General features: G+C 43.1%; 1 protein-coding gene across 3 annotated transcripts in view; it reads left to right on the top strand.

Moving 5' to 3' along the window:
* Window positions 1–692: 692 nt before the first annotated feature.
* Window positions 693–13,218, top strand: part of PAIP1 (poly(A) binding protein interacting protein 1) — a 29,817-nt gene continuing 17,291 nt past the window's right edge. Inside the window, exons 1-3 of one of the 3 annotated variants that reach the window (XM_070476657.1) lie at window positions 693–802; window positions 2,113–2,282; window positions 12,534–12,719. In XM_070476657.1, the coding sequence (XP_070332758.1) occupies window positions 2,184–2,282; window positions 12,534–12,719 (285 nt within the window). In that variant the 5' untranslated portion in view covers window positions 693–802; window positions 2,113–2,183. Of the gene's footprint in view, window positions 803–920; window positions 1,525–2,112; window positions 2,283–12,533; window positions 12,720–13,218 lie in introns of those variants that run through there. The other 2 variants (XM_020885742.2, XM_020885743.2) reach the window with 2 other exon arrangements.

Below are 13,218 nucleotides of genomic sequence, written 5' to 3'. Positions count from 1 at the left end.
CATTTTCCTCTCATTTGGCTTTAGCACCATCAGAGATGATTTTTAAAAAACAATAATTTACACATAAATAATGGATAGAAATTCGTTGTGCAGTGCAGTAGCAACTAGCCTCAGAGGGCTACTGAGCACTTCAAACGACTTCATCCTAAGTGAGATATGCCAGAAGCGTAAAATACACATTGGATTTTGATTAGTATGAAAAAAAAAACTCAATATCTTTATTAATTACATGTTGGAATGATACCATTTGATCTACTTAAGTAAATGATATTATGTAAATTAATTACACCTGTTTCTTTTCACTCGCATAAGGTGCATTCTAGAAAATTTATAATTATGTAAAGTGACTTGCATTTGTGGCTCTCATATTTTGATTGGACAGCACTGGCAGAAGATGAAAAAGAGAGGTGTTTCATTGAAAGGTAGTGTATTTTCTTAAAATTTCTGGAGGGTAAGAGAAAAAGAGAGTAAAGCTTGGTCATACCGCGACCTACTGTGATAAACACCTACAGTGAATTGAGAGGGGCGGGGGTGGGGGGCGTATTTCGATTCTGTTCCTCCTCCCTTCCCCCGCAGCTAACATAGCAGGTCGCAGACGAGCTTCCACTGCCCCGCTCCCCGCCCGTCCTCGGGTCTCGCCTGCGCCCGCACATTGAACACACGTGCGCGCCCCCGGAAGGTGCGCTTCCGCGAACCCTGGCCGGCTCCACGCCCCCTCCCCCCGTAATTTATTTTCCTGGCCTCAACCGTCAGTCTCGCACTTCTCTCCCGAGAACCATCGCGCAGGCCGGGCCTAGCAGGGGTAAGCGCCGCGTTCAGGCCCCCCGCCCGGGCCCCGCGGCCTAGGCGCCGCTCGCCGGACCGCCTGCTGGGCCGCGGCTGCCCGCCCGCCCGCCGCGAACGGGAGGAGCCGAGGCCGGCGCGCCCGGGGCCTCCGGGCCGCGGGGGGCCGCTGTGACCCGCCTTCGCCCCCGCCGCGCAGGAGGCGGGAGAGCTGGATTTGGGGGGAGAATCGGAAAGCCGAGGCTATCTGCGGGGGGCGGGCGCTCCGGAGCGGCGGGTTCGGCGAGTGCTTTAGCTGCCGTCCGCTCCGCCCGCCCGAAGCGCTGAGGAGACTAGCGGGGACCCGCCGCCCTCCTCCTCCATGAGGCCTGAGTGAGCGCCGCGGCGAGAGCCGGCCCGCGGCGCCTCCCCCCGTGTCCTCTCCCGAGCGCAGCAGCAGCGGCCCCCGGAGGAGGAGGAGGAGCATGTCGGACGGTTTCGATCGGGCCCCAGGTGCTGGTCGGGGCCGGAGCCGGGGCCTGGGCCGCGGAGGGGGCGGGCCTGAGGGCGCTGGTTTCCCGAACGGAGCGGGGCCTGCTGAGCGGCCGCGGCACCAGCCGCCGCCGCCGCCGCCTCAACCCAAAGCTCCGGGCTTCCTGCAGCCGCCGCCGCTGCGCCAGCCCAGGACGGCCCCGCCGCCAGGGGCCCAGTGCGAGGTCCCCGCCGGCCCCCAGCGGCCTGCCCGGCCCGGGGCGCTCCCAGGTACGGAGCCGCACTAGGGGACCCTGTCCTCCTGGGCCAACGCTTCCCCCACCACGGCCCTCCGCGCGCCCCCCAAGGGAGGCGCGCTGTCTCCTCTTTAACCCCCGCCTCCCGGAGAGCGTTCCCCGAAGAGCCCGGTTGTTTCGGGGTGGGGACGGGCCCAGAACCGGGTTTGGAAGGTGGCCGCTGGAATCCTTTGTGCGCCCCGGCGGGGGGAGGGGCCCGCGGCGTCCTCCGAGTTCTGCTGTCCCGGGAGGGAGTAAAATTCGCCCCCCCCTCCCCGGCCCCCGAGGAGGAGGCCTGAGGCGGGCGCCCACCTCTTTTTAACCGACTCTTTAAAAAAGCAAAAAGGAAAAATAAGCCCTCACGTGTTTATTTAGAAAGCAGTATGTTCATAAAATGAGCTAAAGCAAGTCTATTGTTCGTTTTTGCAGGCTCTCTGCACCTATCCTGGCGATAACCTTAAAATTCGTGGTGGTTCTTGTTTGAGTTAGAAACCAGTCTTGCTCAAATGGCTTTTCCGTATTTGTAAGTTGTTATCCAAAGGAACGAAAGCATCTGACACCAATTTTTTTTTTTCTTTCTCAGAACAAACGAGGCCCCTGAGAGCTCCATCTAGTTCGCCGGATAACATCCCACAGCAGAATTCGGAGTCAGCAATGGCTAAACCCCAGGTGGTTGTAGCTCCTGTATTAATGTCTAAGCTGTCTGTAAACGCCCCTGAATTCTACCCATCAAGTTACTCTTCTAATTATACAGTAAGTATACACCTTTTTACTGCAACTCTAATACTACTGGAAGAATGTGGTTTTTACATCATTTATCAGTATGCTGGTGTTCTTTCTGTGCCGCAGATAAAAACACGATTGTATTGAAATCATGAGGAAAAAAAAGTGATTCAATATTGTATTTATTATATTCGAGGTAGTTATTACAGTCAAGGTATCAGAACATAAGCTTGAGAGTAGACAGTCTTGTCTATTTTGTTCATTGCTGTATTTCCACCATCTATAGTTTAATAAATTTACGGTGGTCAAGGACATCTTCGGTCTATAAAACTGAAGTTTGTGTCCTGACTTTATGGACGACCTATAGAATAGTGTCCTGGAAAAGTTAATTTTTAATTTGATTTTAGCGGGGCAGCTGGATATTCATTGGTAGCTTCAGGGTAAATTAAACAGTGGTTTTGCTGTGGGCTAATTGTGGAAGGTGTTTGAATGTTAAGGAGTACACATTTGGGCTTTGTTATGTTAAAATAGAAGTGTTTCTGGTTCTAATTAACGGTTATATAGAAATGTAGGGAGTTTTGATAAAGTGTTTAGGTATAAAGAACTTATTTCAGATTCATGTTTGTCAATAATATAAATGTTAGAAATTGGTGTCACTTAAATATCAGGAGACAACATCAAGCATGGTTGGGATACAAAGAAAAGAATTGTTATGATGGTAAATGCATAGCAATTAATTGTAAATAAAAAGGGCAGGGATCATTTTGGATTGAAGAAATGATAATACTTTAACATAAGTCCTGTCTCTCCTGTTCTTCATTTTTTGACATGTAAATATACGGAATAGTGTAACTCAGGTTTAGCTCAAAGTTTCACAAGTGAAAATACTTGGGCATCCAGCATCCAGATAATGAAAAGGAACATTATCACTATCCCCACAGCCCACTCTGTTTCCTTCTAATCATTACTGCTCTCCAAAGTGAAAGTCGCTCAGTCGTGTCTGACTCTTTGTGACCCCATGGACTATACAATCCATGGAATTTTCCAGGCCAGAATACTGGAGTGGGTAGCCTTTCCCTTCTCCAGGGGATCTTCCCAACCCGGGACGGGAACCCGGGAATGAACCCAGGTCTCCCGCATTGCAGGCAGATTCTTGACCAGCTGAGCCACAAGGGAAGCCCACTGCTCTCCAAAGGTAACCACTATTTTGATCTAACAGTAATTTTGCTTTTGTTCAAAATTCATATAAATGGAGTCACATAGAATACACTCGTTTTCATTCAACATCAAAATTAAGCAGTACTGTAGCATGTTACTGGAGGTGATTTAGTCTTGTGGCAGTCCACTGTGTGATTATTTGTTGACGAGCATTTGGTTGACTTTCACAGTTCGGCTATTATGTTTGGGGCTACTGTTCTTGTCCATGTCTTGGTGGATATTTGCTCTTGTTTGTGTTTGGTATATATGTAGGAGTGGAGTTGTTGGGACATAGGGTAGCTAGCTTTAGTAAAGACTGCTGAATACTTTTCCAAAAAGACTGATTCCAATGTATTCACTGAGTACCATAAGGTTTCCAGTCAGTTTAATTCCTTATCAGCACTTGGTATTTACTATTTTAAGTTTAGCTATTCTGGTGGGTGGGTGTCATCTTTTTTAATTTGTAAAGTCCCTGATCAACTAATAGTGGCACACTTTTTTTGTTGCTTTGGGGGTGAGAGTTGGAGGGACTTGACTTCCATATTTGATAGAAAGGTATAGGAGAACTTTTCATTTCATATTTTAGAAACTTCATGCACTTAGACTGTATTAGGAAAGAGCTTTGGGGATGGAGAGGGGAAAGTACAGGCATAGCAGGAAGAGCAGTCGACTTGGGGTGGAATGGGCCATCAATCATGTAAAGTAGAAGTGAGAGCAGCTTGGATTCTTGCCCCACAACTGTTGTTGGCATAGAGAGGACAGGAACCACTCGAGAGCTTTGAGTAGCTGAGTGACTCTTGAGGATACTTACCTTAACAGCCACAAACGCTTTCTCATTTGTTGGTCGTCCCAGTGATTTGGGCTGTTTCATGGTGAGAGGGATGTAGGTTTTCATAATTCTTTACCAGCCAGTTTCTTAAATAGTTCAAGTGACTCCCTGAGAGCGGTGTATTGAGCCATGTTAGTCGACTTCTTTGAGCCACTGCCGTCTTTTTGGCACTCCTTAAATCTCTTGTAGATCAGCTCCAGCTTGGCTCTGTTTGCCAGAGCCCGTGGCTCACATGTTGCCTGCAGGTGTGTCTTCTTTGGCCCTGCGTATTTTTTTTTTTTAAGGGGGCTTTATAATTTACCAGTACTTCTATGAGATACTGCAAAGCTGATTTATTTATTTACTTATTTATTTTTTTGAGGTTTCTTTGAAATCATAAGATCTGGCCATACTGGACTGCTATTTTGATAGAGCAAAAGTTGGCTGGAGCTGAATAGAGGCAGCCCCTTTAGATGGTTTGTAAACTCTAATTTGCTCACCGGCTTACTTCATTTGCCTGTAATCCACCTGGATTCTATAGGCATTCAAGCTTGCTGAGTGCGTGCGTGCTCAGTCGTGTCTGACTCTTGGCAACCCCATGGACTGTAGCCGGCCAGGCTCCTCTGACTGTGGGATTTCCCAGGCAGGACTACTGGAGTGGGTTGCCATTTCCTTCTCCAGGGATCAAACCAGGGTCTCTTGCATTGCAGGCAGATTCTTTACTGTCTGAGCGACCAGGGAAGCCCCAAGAATGAGTCCGACTCATATCAAAACTTTAAGGACTAGACACAGAAGGGCGGACGTGCCTGTCAGAGCACTCACAGGGCTACCCAGGAATCCAGCCTGCGTCTTTTGCATCTCCTGCGTTGTCAGACAGATTCCTTACCATTTGCCACCTGGGAAGCTTGCTACTTCTGCCCTGATATATTCTCTGGCCTTACCCTTTTACCCTCTGTCAAAGCTAAGAGTTTTTCTCAATCCAGTTAGTCACAGAATAGCAATATCCTTGATTTTTTTTCCCCCTGAGTCTTAGGATAAAGTCTGTATTATGAGAGGTTTTCCTGACAGTAACCATAATCCAGAGTTAGCTGTATTCACTCACTTGTTCAGAAAATAATTGAATACTTAACCATGAATCCAGGGCTAGGGATACAGCAGTGGATAAAAAGTTCTTATCTTTATAGAGCCTGTATTCTAGAGCCTGTATTCTGGCTGGATTTCCAGAAATTCCTTGTCTTCCTTTGTTATACAAGTGAGAATCTCTTGCTTGGTATCCTTGAGCAGGATCTGCTCTCAAGAATGCATGTTTTTTACATTTTTTATGATAGTCTTTGGTTGTGCTTTCATAACCCTTCTAAAACTCCAGGTCCTTTTATCTTCAAACCTTCCTTTAATCTCACTGCTAGAATCTTCTTTTTATGCCTTCTTACCAATGAGTTGCCATGTCCATCTATTCCTGACCATGGCTTTTTCTCAGGTAAACCACTACATCTTAAATATTTAGTTGCAGTTCACTTATGAGAACCAAAAGTTCCACATAGGAGTTGATAAAGCATTTATTAAGAGACAAAATCCCCCACCCTCCCCAACATGCACAAAAAATCCCAGCTTTTTCTGAGAACATCCTCCAAGTTACTGCCCAGTTTTTCTTCTGCCTTTTAATAGTGACATTCTCCAAAATGAAAAATTGTTCACTGTTGTCACTACTTTACTCCTCACTGACCATTGAAACCTCTACAGACTGATTCTCTTAATTGTACTATTTTTGTGACAGCTGATGTTTTTATTTTAAAATTGATTGTCCTTTTAACCCTCATCTAAATAGACTTCTTGAACACCATGTGATCTGTGAGGTTGACTTCTGGTGTGGGTCCTGAGCAAGGTGCCAAGGGTACATTTTAAATCTTTCAAAATTTCATCTGTTTTATAAGAACTGAATATTTGTAATACTAATCTTGTCTTTTCCTATTTAGAACCAGTCTGTTGTTCCATGTCCAGTTCTAACTCTTGCTTCTTGACTTGCATACAGGTTTCTCAAGAGACAGGTCAGGTGGTCTGGTATTCCCATATCTTTCAGAATTTTCCACAGTTTATTGTGATCCACACAAAGGCTTTGGCATAGTCAATAAAGCAGAAATTGATGTTTTTCTGGAACTCTTATTGCTTTTTCAATTATCCAGTGGATGTTGGCAATTTGATCTCTGGTTTCTCTACATTTTCTAAAACCAGCTTGAGCATCTGGAAGTGCACAGTTCACGTATTGCTGGAGCCTGGCTTGGAGAATTTTGAGCATTACTTTGCTAGTGTGTGAGATGAGTGCAGTTGTGTGGTAGTTTGAGCATTCTTTGGCATTGCCTTTCTTAGGGATTGGAATGAAAACTGACCTTTTCCAGCCCTATGGCCACTGCTGAGTTTTCCAAATTTGCTGACATATTCAGTGCATGGACATGGGTTTGGGTGGTTTGGGTGGACTCCAGGAGTTGGTGATGGACAGGGCGGCCTGGCGTGCTGCGGTTCATGGGGTCGCAAAGAGTGGGACATGACTGAGTAACTGAACTGAATCTTGTCTTAAATTTTTCACTTTTTCGATAGTTTTGATTACCAAGACTGCAACCATCATTGTCTCAGATTTGAACCAATGAAATTATTCTACAGCTTTTGCTCCTATGAGCACCTCTACTTGTTTACCTTTTCCTTTGGTTTCTGTGGCAGTTCTTCATCCTTCCAATTTTTAGATCATTCCTCCCCTCCTCAGACTATAGGCTCTGAGAATTCTTTTTTCTGTTTTATTACTTCCCTTGATGATAGTACCTATCTCCTAGAATCTGACCATCACATACCTTCCTGCTGATAACTCTGAAATTTAATTCTTCCTCTCAGCTCCAGGCTTATGTTTCCATTTGTTTTGCCCTCTTCTGAGGATTGCACCTTCAAACTCAAGAACAGAGATAAATTCATCTTTTGCAAACCTTTTCTTACATTTTTATATTCTAACTAACTGCTCAGGCTAAAAGCTTGTATGGTGTATTGACTCACTTTTCTCTTTCACAGTCTTGCCCACTTTTGATCTAGTTGACTGAAATAGTCTTGACTGTTCACATTAAGTGTCTGATCATTTTCTTTTGTTCCACTGCTTTGCTTAGGGGCTTACCTCTTGATAGTGTATTCAAAGTACCTACTAGAAAGTAAGTTTTCTGTTTGATGTTCCTCCTAATCTCTTGTCACAGAATTCTAAGAAAAATAAAACTTAAAATATTCCTCAACTTGGAAGCCGTTTGACTTCACGTTAAAGACTGAAGAAATTTATACTTTAAAAAAATCTGGTACTAGAGAACTAACACAAGTTTTGATTCAAACACTGGAGTGCTCATCTGTTCAGAATACTCTGTGCCGCCCTTTTCACTTGAAACAGCAGGCTCTGAATCCCCTGTTCAGCTCTATTCAGAACAGCTCTGTTTTCCTCTTTTACTTTCACATTTCAGATTCCCTTAAAAGAGTTATGCTTATTTGGAAAAAAATAAAAAACTGAAGTCAGTGTTCTAACCTGCATTTTGGTTCAATGAATGACACTTGATAAGAACAGTTAAGAAATCAATACCATTAGCTGGGAGACTTCCTGCTTTTCATTGTCATTAATAGTAGGATACCGCAAATGTGTAAATTTTAAATTGCATATAAAAATCATAAAACTAGTTTTTAATTGTAAAACTCACATATGTTTGTAATTAACATTAAGTAATTATTTAATACGATGCATTTGTAATGCTGAACCGCTTTCACAACTTCATAATAAGCGCCGTGCCAGTTTGCTTCAGTCATGTCCAACTCTGCCACCTAAAATCTTTATGGACTGTAGCCCGCCAGGCTTCTGTCCATGGGATTCTCCCCAAGAATACTGGTGTGGGTTGCCATGCCCTCCTCCAGGGGATCTTCCCAACCCAGGGATCTAATCCATGTCTCCTGCGGCTCCTACATTATAGGTGGATTCTGAGCCACCAGGGAAGCCCTAAAGAATGAGGATTTATAATTATTTCCTCACCAGAGCTAACTTATTCTTTGTCTATCTTTACAGAAATTTTCATTGCCTATAACTCTCTAACAGTTAAATAGTACAAAAATATGGTTCTGTATTCTTTTAATTCACTATGTTGACATTATTTCTGTATTGATACATGTCTTTTCAGTGGCTATATGGTATTCTATCATGTGGATATAAGGTAATATACTTAACCAATTCTTTGAATTGTTGGATGAATTTTTGTCAACTTACTTATTAAAAAATTATTGTAAGTTTATAAATAAGTAAACTTATGTGTCAAAATTGGGTTATAGGTCTTTGACTTTTTTTGGAGTATAGCACAGAACTTAAAAGCATAGACTTTGTTCTGTGCTTAGTTCTTAATAACTTGTATGTCTACAAGAGCTATTTGAGCATGCGTAGATTACTTGACTTAGTACAAGATCCTTCCTTGCCTAAACCCACCCTAACCCCGACCTGTGCTTGGTTTTTTCACTGTCTCTTGAAGTGGTCTTAGTGTGGTGCCCAAACCCCACATGATCTCCCCATTTGCCTCATGGATCCCATTAGCAACTGCCTTATCCTCAGTTTGTGTATTCTGGCATCTCTTAAAGATATTAGGCAAATGCATATCTCCTTAGGGCCTGTATACTTCTTGTTCCCCTTGCATAAAATCTTTCCTCAGATATTTGTGTTGCTGGTTTTGGGGTTTATTGTTTTACTCTTTTTCTCTCGGTTCAGATATTAACTGTTTGGAATTCTTCCCTGACTGTTTTTCCCACTATATCTCAGTATCTGGAAAGTGTCTGCCATTATGAAGTAGAACCCCAAGAGAGGAAGGAGGACTTTGTCTCCTTTACCCATGCTGCGACAGTATGTGCTGACAGTAGGTGCTGGGAAGCACCTAGAGCAGTCAAGAAAGCACTCAACACTCAGATGCTTTTGAGTGAACAACACGCTGTATCTGCAACTGGTAGCTATTAGTTTATTGATAGAGGACCATCCTAGGTACCAACAAGTATAGTTGATCATTCTCCTTTCTAGACGCTTTTTACACTTTAGCTCCTTTAGGTGTGAGAACTTGGCTGTTGTTCTTGGAATGTGTTTCAGTACTTTCCTAGAAAGTTAAAATTTGTTGAACACCCAGTGCCTTACTGTGTACTGGTCCAAGGGTGTTTACTAATTAACGCACTTAACTCATGAACTCATGTAGTCCTGTCACTCAGCTTCAGTGGTTATGCTTCATGAATTTGAACTTCATCCACACCAATGCTTGCTTTATCTCGCAGTACAGTTAGTTTGGCTGCAGGGGTGACCGGACACGTGTGAGGTGTGCGTGTCCCTGCTTTGCTGCCTAGCGGGCCCCGTCTGAGCGCGAGAGGCACCGCACTCTGCGCTTCCTGCCTCTGCGCTCAGCTCCTGAGTCCTCCTGCAGTCCCCGCAGTGCGTCATGTTAAATGTCACGTTAGTGTCTAGAAGTATAAAAAATTATGCAACATGGCCTCCAAATGGTGGTCAGCCTAAGAATAGTGGTCATTAGTGTTAGTCTTCTCACTAAGATTTTACGTCAGCTCCAATGTGGGGCTTTCCTAGGGCAAATTCTGGCTAGGTGTGATTTTTTTTTTTTTTTCCTTCCTTTCTTTACTCACTGACTTTGGAACTTAACTCCTTCATAAAATGCTTCCATACTGTAGTTATAATTGTTTCATGTGGTTTCTCATTTTAACTTCTTTTCAGTTTAGTTAGGTTGCTCAGTTGTGTTCGACTCTTGGCGACCCCATGAATGGCAGCACACCAGTCCTCCCTGTCCATCACCAACTCCCGGAGTTTACCCAAACCCATGTCCATCGAGTCGATGATGCCATCCAACCATCTCGTCCTCTGTTGTCCCCTTCTCCTACTGCCCCCAATCCCTCCCAGCATCAGGGTCTTTTCTAGTGAGTCAGCTCTTTGCCTGAGGTGGCCAAAGTACTGGAGTTTCAGCTTCAGCATCAGTTCTTCCAATGAACACCCAGGACTGATCTCCTTTAGGATGGACTGGTTGGGTCTCCTTGCAGTCCAAGGGACTCTCGAGTCTTCTCCAACATCACAGTTCAAAAGCATCAATTCTTCGGTGCTCAGCTTTCTTCACAGTCCAATTCTCACATCCACACATGACCACTGGAAAAACCATAGCTGTGACTAGATGGACCTTTGTTGGCAAAGTAATGTCTCTGCTTTTTAATATGCTGTCTAGGTTGGCCATAACTTTCCTTCCAAGGAGTAAGCGTCTTTTAATTTCATGGCTGCAATCACCATATGCAGTGATTTTGGAGCCCAGAAAAATAAAGTCTGACACTGTTTCCACTGTCTCCCCATCTATTTGCCATGAAGTGGTGGGACCAGATGCCATGATCTTAGTTTTCTGAATGTTGAGCTTTAAGCCAACTTTTTCACTCTCCTCTTTCACTTTCATCAAGAGGCTCTTTAGTTCTTCTTCACTTTCTGCCATAAGGGTGGTGTCATCTGCATATCTGAGGTTATTGATATTTATCCCAGCAATCTTGATTCCAGCTTGTGCTTCTTACAGCCCAGTGTTTCTCATGATGTACTCTGCATATGGCTTCTTTTGGAAAGGGGTAAATTTTATCAAGCTGCATAGTTATCATTGGATTTCCCTGGTGACTCAGATGGTAAAGAATTTGCCTGCAGTGCAGGGGACCCACGGGTTCAACCCCTAGGTTGGGAAGATTCCCTGGAGAAGGGAATGGCTATCCACTCCAGTGTTGTTGCCTGGAGAATCCCTTGGACAGAGGAGCCTGGTGGGCTACAGTCCCTGGGGTTACAAAGAGTTCAAGACATTACTGAGCGACTAACACTATCACTTTCATGGACTAAAAAGCAAAACAAAAACAAAACAGATAGTGAAGCAGACATCAGTCAACTTTTGGGCTTCCCTGGTGGCTCAGATGGTAAAAAAATCTGTCTGCCATGCAGGAGACCTGGATTTGATCCCTGGGTTGGGAAGATCCCCTGAAGAAGGAAATAACACTCAAGTAGACTTCAGAATGCTTTGGGTGGTATTCCAGACATTGTGAACGTAAGGATTGATACTCAGATCTGTTATCTTTTGCATCAGTCACCCTACTCAACATTCTGCCATTATTTAAAATGCTAAAAAAAACTTTATTGGGAGTATAGTTGATTTACAATGTTGTGTTAGTTTCAGCAAAGTGAAGCTCTTGTACATATATCTGCTTTTTTAGATTGTTTTCTCACATAGCTCTTTACAGAGTATTGAGTTGCTTTTGCAGCACAGGAGGTCCTTATTAATTGTGTGTTTTGTGTGCAGTAGTATGTATATGTTGATCCCATTCTCCGTAAGTTTTTTTTCTATGTCTGACTCCCATTTCTGTTTTGTAAATAAATTCGTGTCATTTTTTAAAGACTTCTTAACATTGTGCATATAAGCGATCATCATATGACCTTTGTCTTTCTCTGTCTTGACTTATTTTGATAATCTCTAGGTTCATCCATTATTTCATTTTTTTATGGCTATATATAAGTACCACATCTTCATCCATTCATCTGTCAATGGACATGTAGGTTGCTTCTGTGTGTTGGCTATTGTAAATAGTGCTGCTATGAACATTGGGATGATAGTGATATTAATTGGAAATTATTGCTACTGTCAAGATTGGCTGAATATGGCAGCCAGAAAGTCTCTTACCACTGTACACTATGATATTTTGTAGTCATTTAAAGTATATATATTTTTTATCTTTGGAGATTGACAGACGACAAACTTTTTTTTCCAATATAGAAATTGTTGAATGTCTACAAGGATAGAGAATATTATAATGAATGCCCATGGCCTCAGTCATTAACTACATGTGGTCATTCTCGTTTCTGTATCTCTGGTCCCTCCCCCCCTTCCATTTTGAAACAAATCTTGAATCTTATTATAACTCTTAACTTTGATCTTGGTCTTATAGTGAAATACTGGTTTAAACTTTACTTCTTAGTCATCTTGTAAATCTTCCAGAGGGGGGAAGACAGTTCTCTACCCAGCTAAATGGAGCCCTTCTGTTACCACATTTTGGCTGTTGGGCAAGGAAAAAGTGGACTGAACTTTTTGAAGAAAATAACACATTTTATCAGGTTAAAGATTCTTTAAAATACCATTTGAGCTAGAGACATTCCAATTTAAAGCTGCCTCATGTTTATTTTAGGTAGTTGCATGTATTAATTTTTTTTTCTTTTAACCTTTGACCTATAGGAATCCTATGAGGATGGCTGTGAGGATTATCCTACTTTATCAGAATATGTTCAGGATTTTTTGAATCATCTTACAGAACAGCCTGGCAGTTTTGAAACTGAAATTGAACAGTTTGCAGAGACCCTGAATGGCTGGGTTACAACAGATGATGCTCTGCAAGAACTTGTGGAACTCATCTATCAACAGGTAGGTTGGCTGACAGCCCGGGGCGCTCATTGAACAGCTTCCCTGATGCCGGAAGATGGTGGCTGCTCCTTGAGGGGAGCCGTGTTCATGTTCACCAGCCTCCACATTCCTTGACTCTTTATGGTTCATGGGAGCTTTTACGTCTCTGTTGTACAAAATTTCTGTAGTTTGGGATCCAGCCAAGGCTCTGTACAGGCATTTGGAAGGAGCTTTGGACACTTATGAGGACACTACATGCATATCTTGCTTTTTTCCAAACCCCTGTTTTACAAGAATCTGCCATTATTGGAATAGGGGAGAAAAAGTTATGGGAGAACTTTTTTGACTCATGAATGATTCTTTATTTAAAAAAAAAAAGGACTACAAACACTCTTGACTTGAATCTTAACGTTTCTTCTTGTCTTTAAATTTTCCAAGGATTTTTATTTTAATTCCTTAAAAAATCTCATGTCAGTTTAGGTTATTCACATAAAGTTTAGTTTTAATCTTAGCATATTGT

This window comes from Odocoileus virginianus, chromosome 14 (assembly GCF_023699985.2).
Source record: "Odocoileus virginianus isolate 20LAN1187 ecotype Illinois chromosome 14, Ovbor_1.2, whole genome shotgun sequence".
NCBI classification, from domain to species: domain Eukaryota; kingdom Metazoa; phylum Chordata; class Mammalia; order Artiodactyla; family Cervidae; genus Odocoileus; species Odocoileus virginianus.
This window is presented reverse-complemented; position numbering and strand designations above follow the sequence as displayed.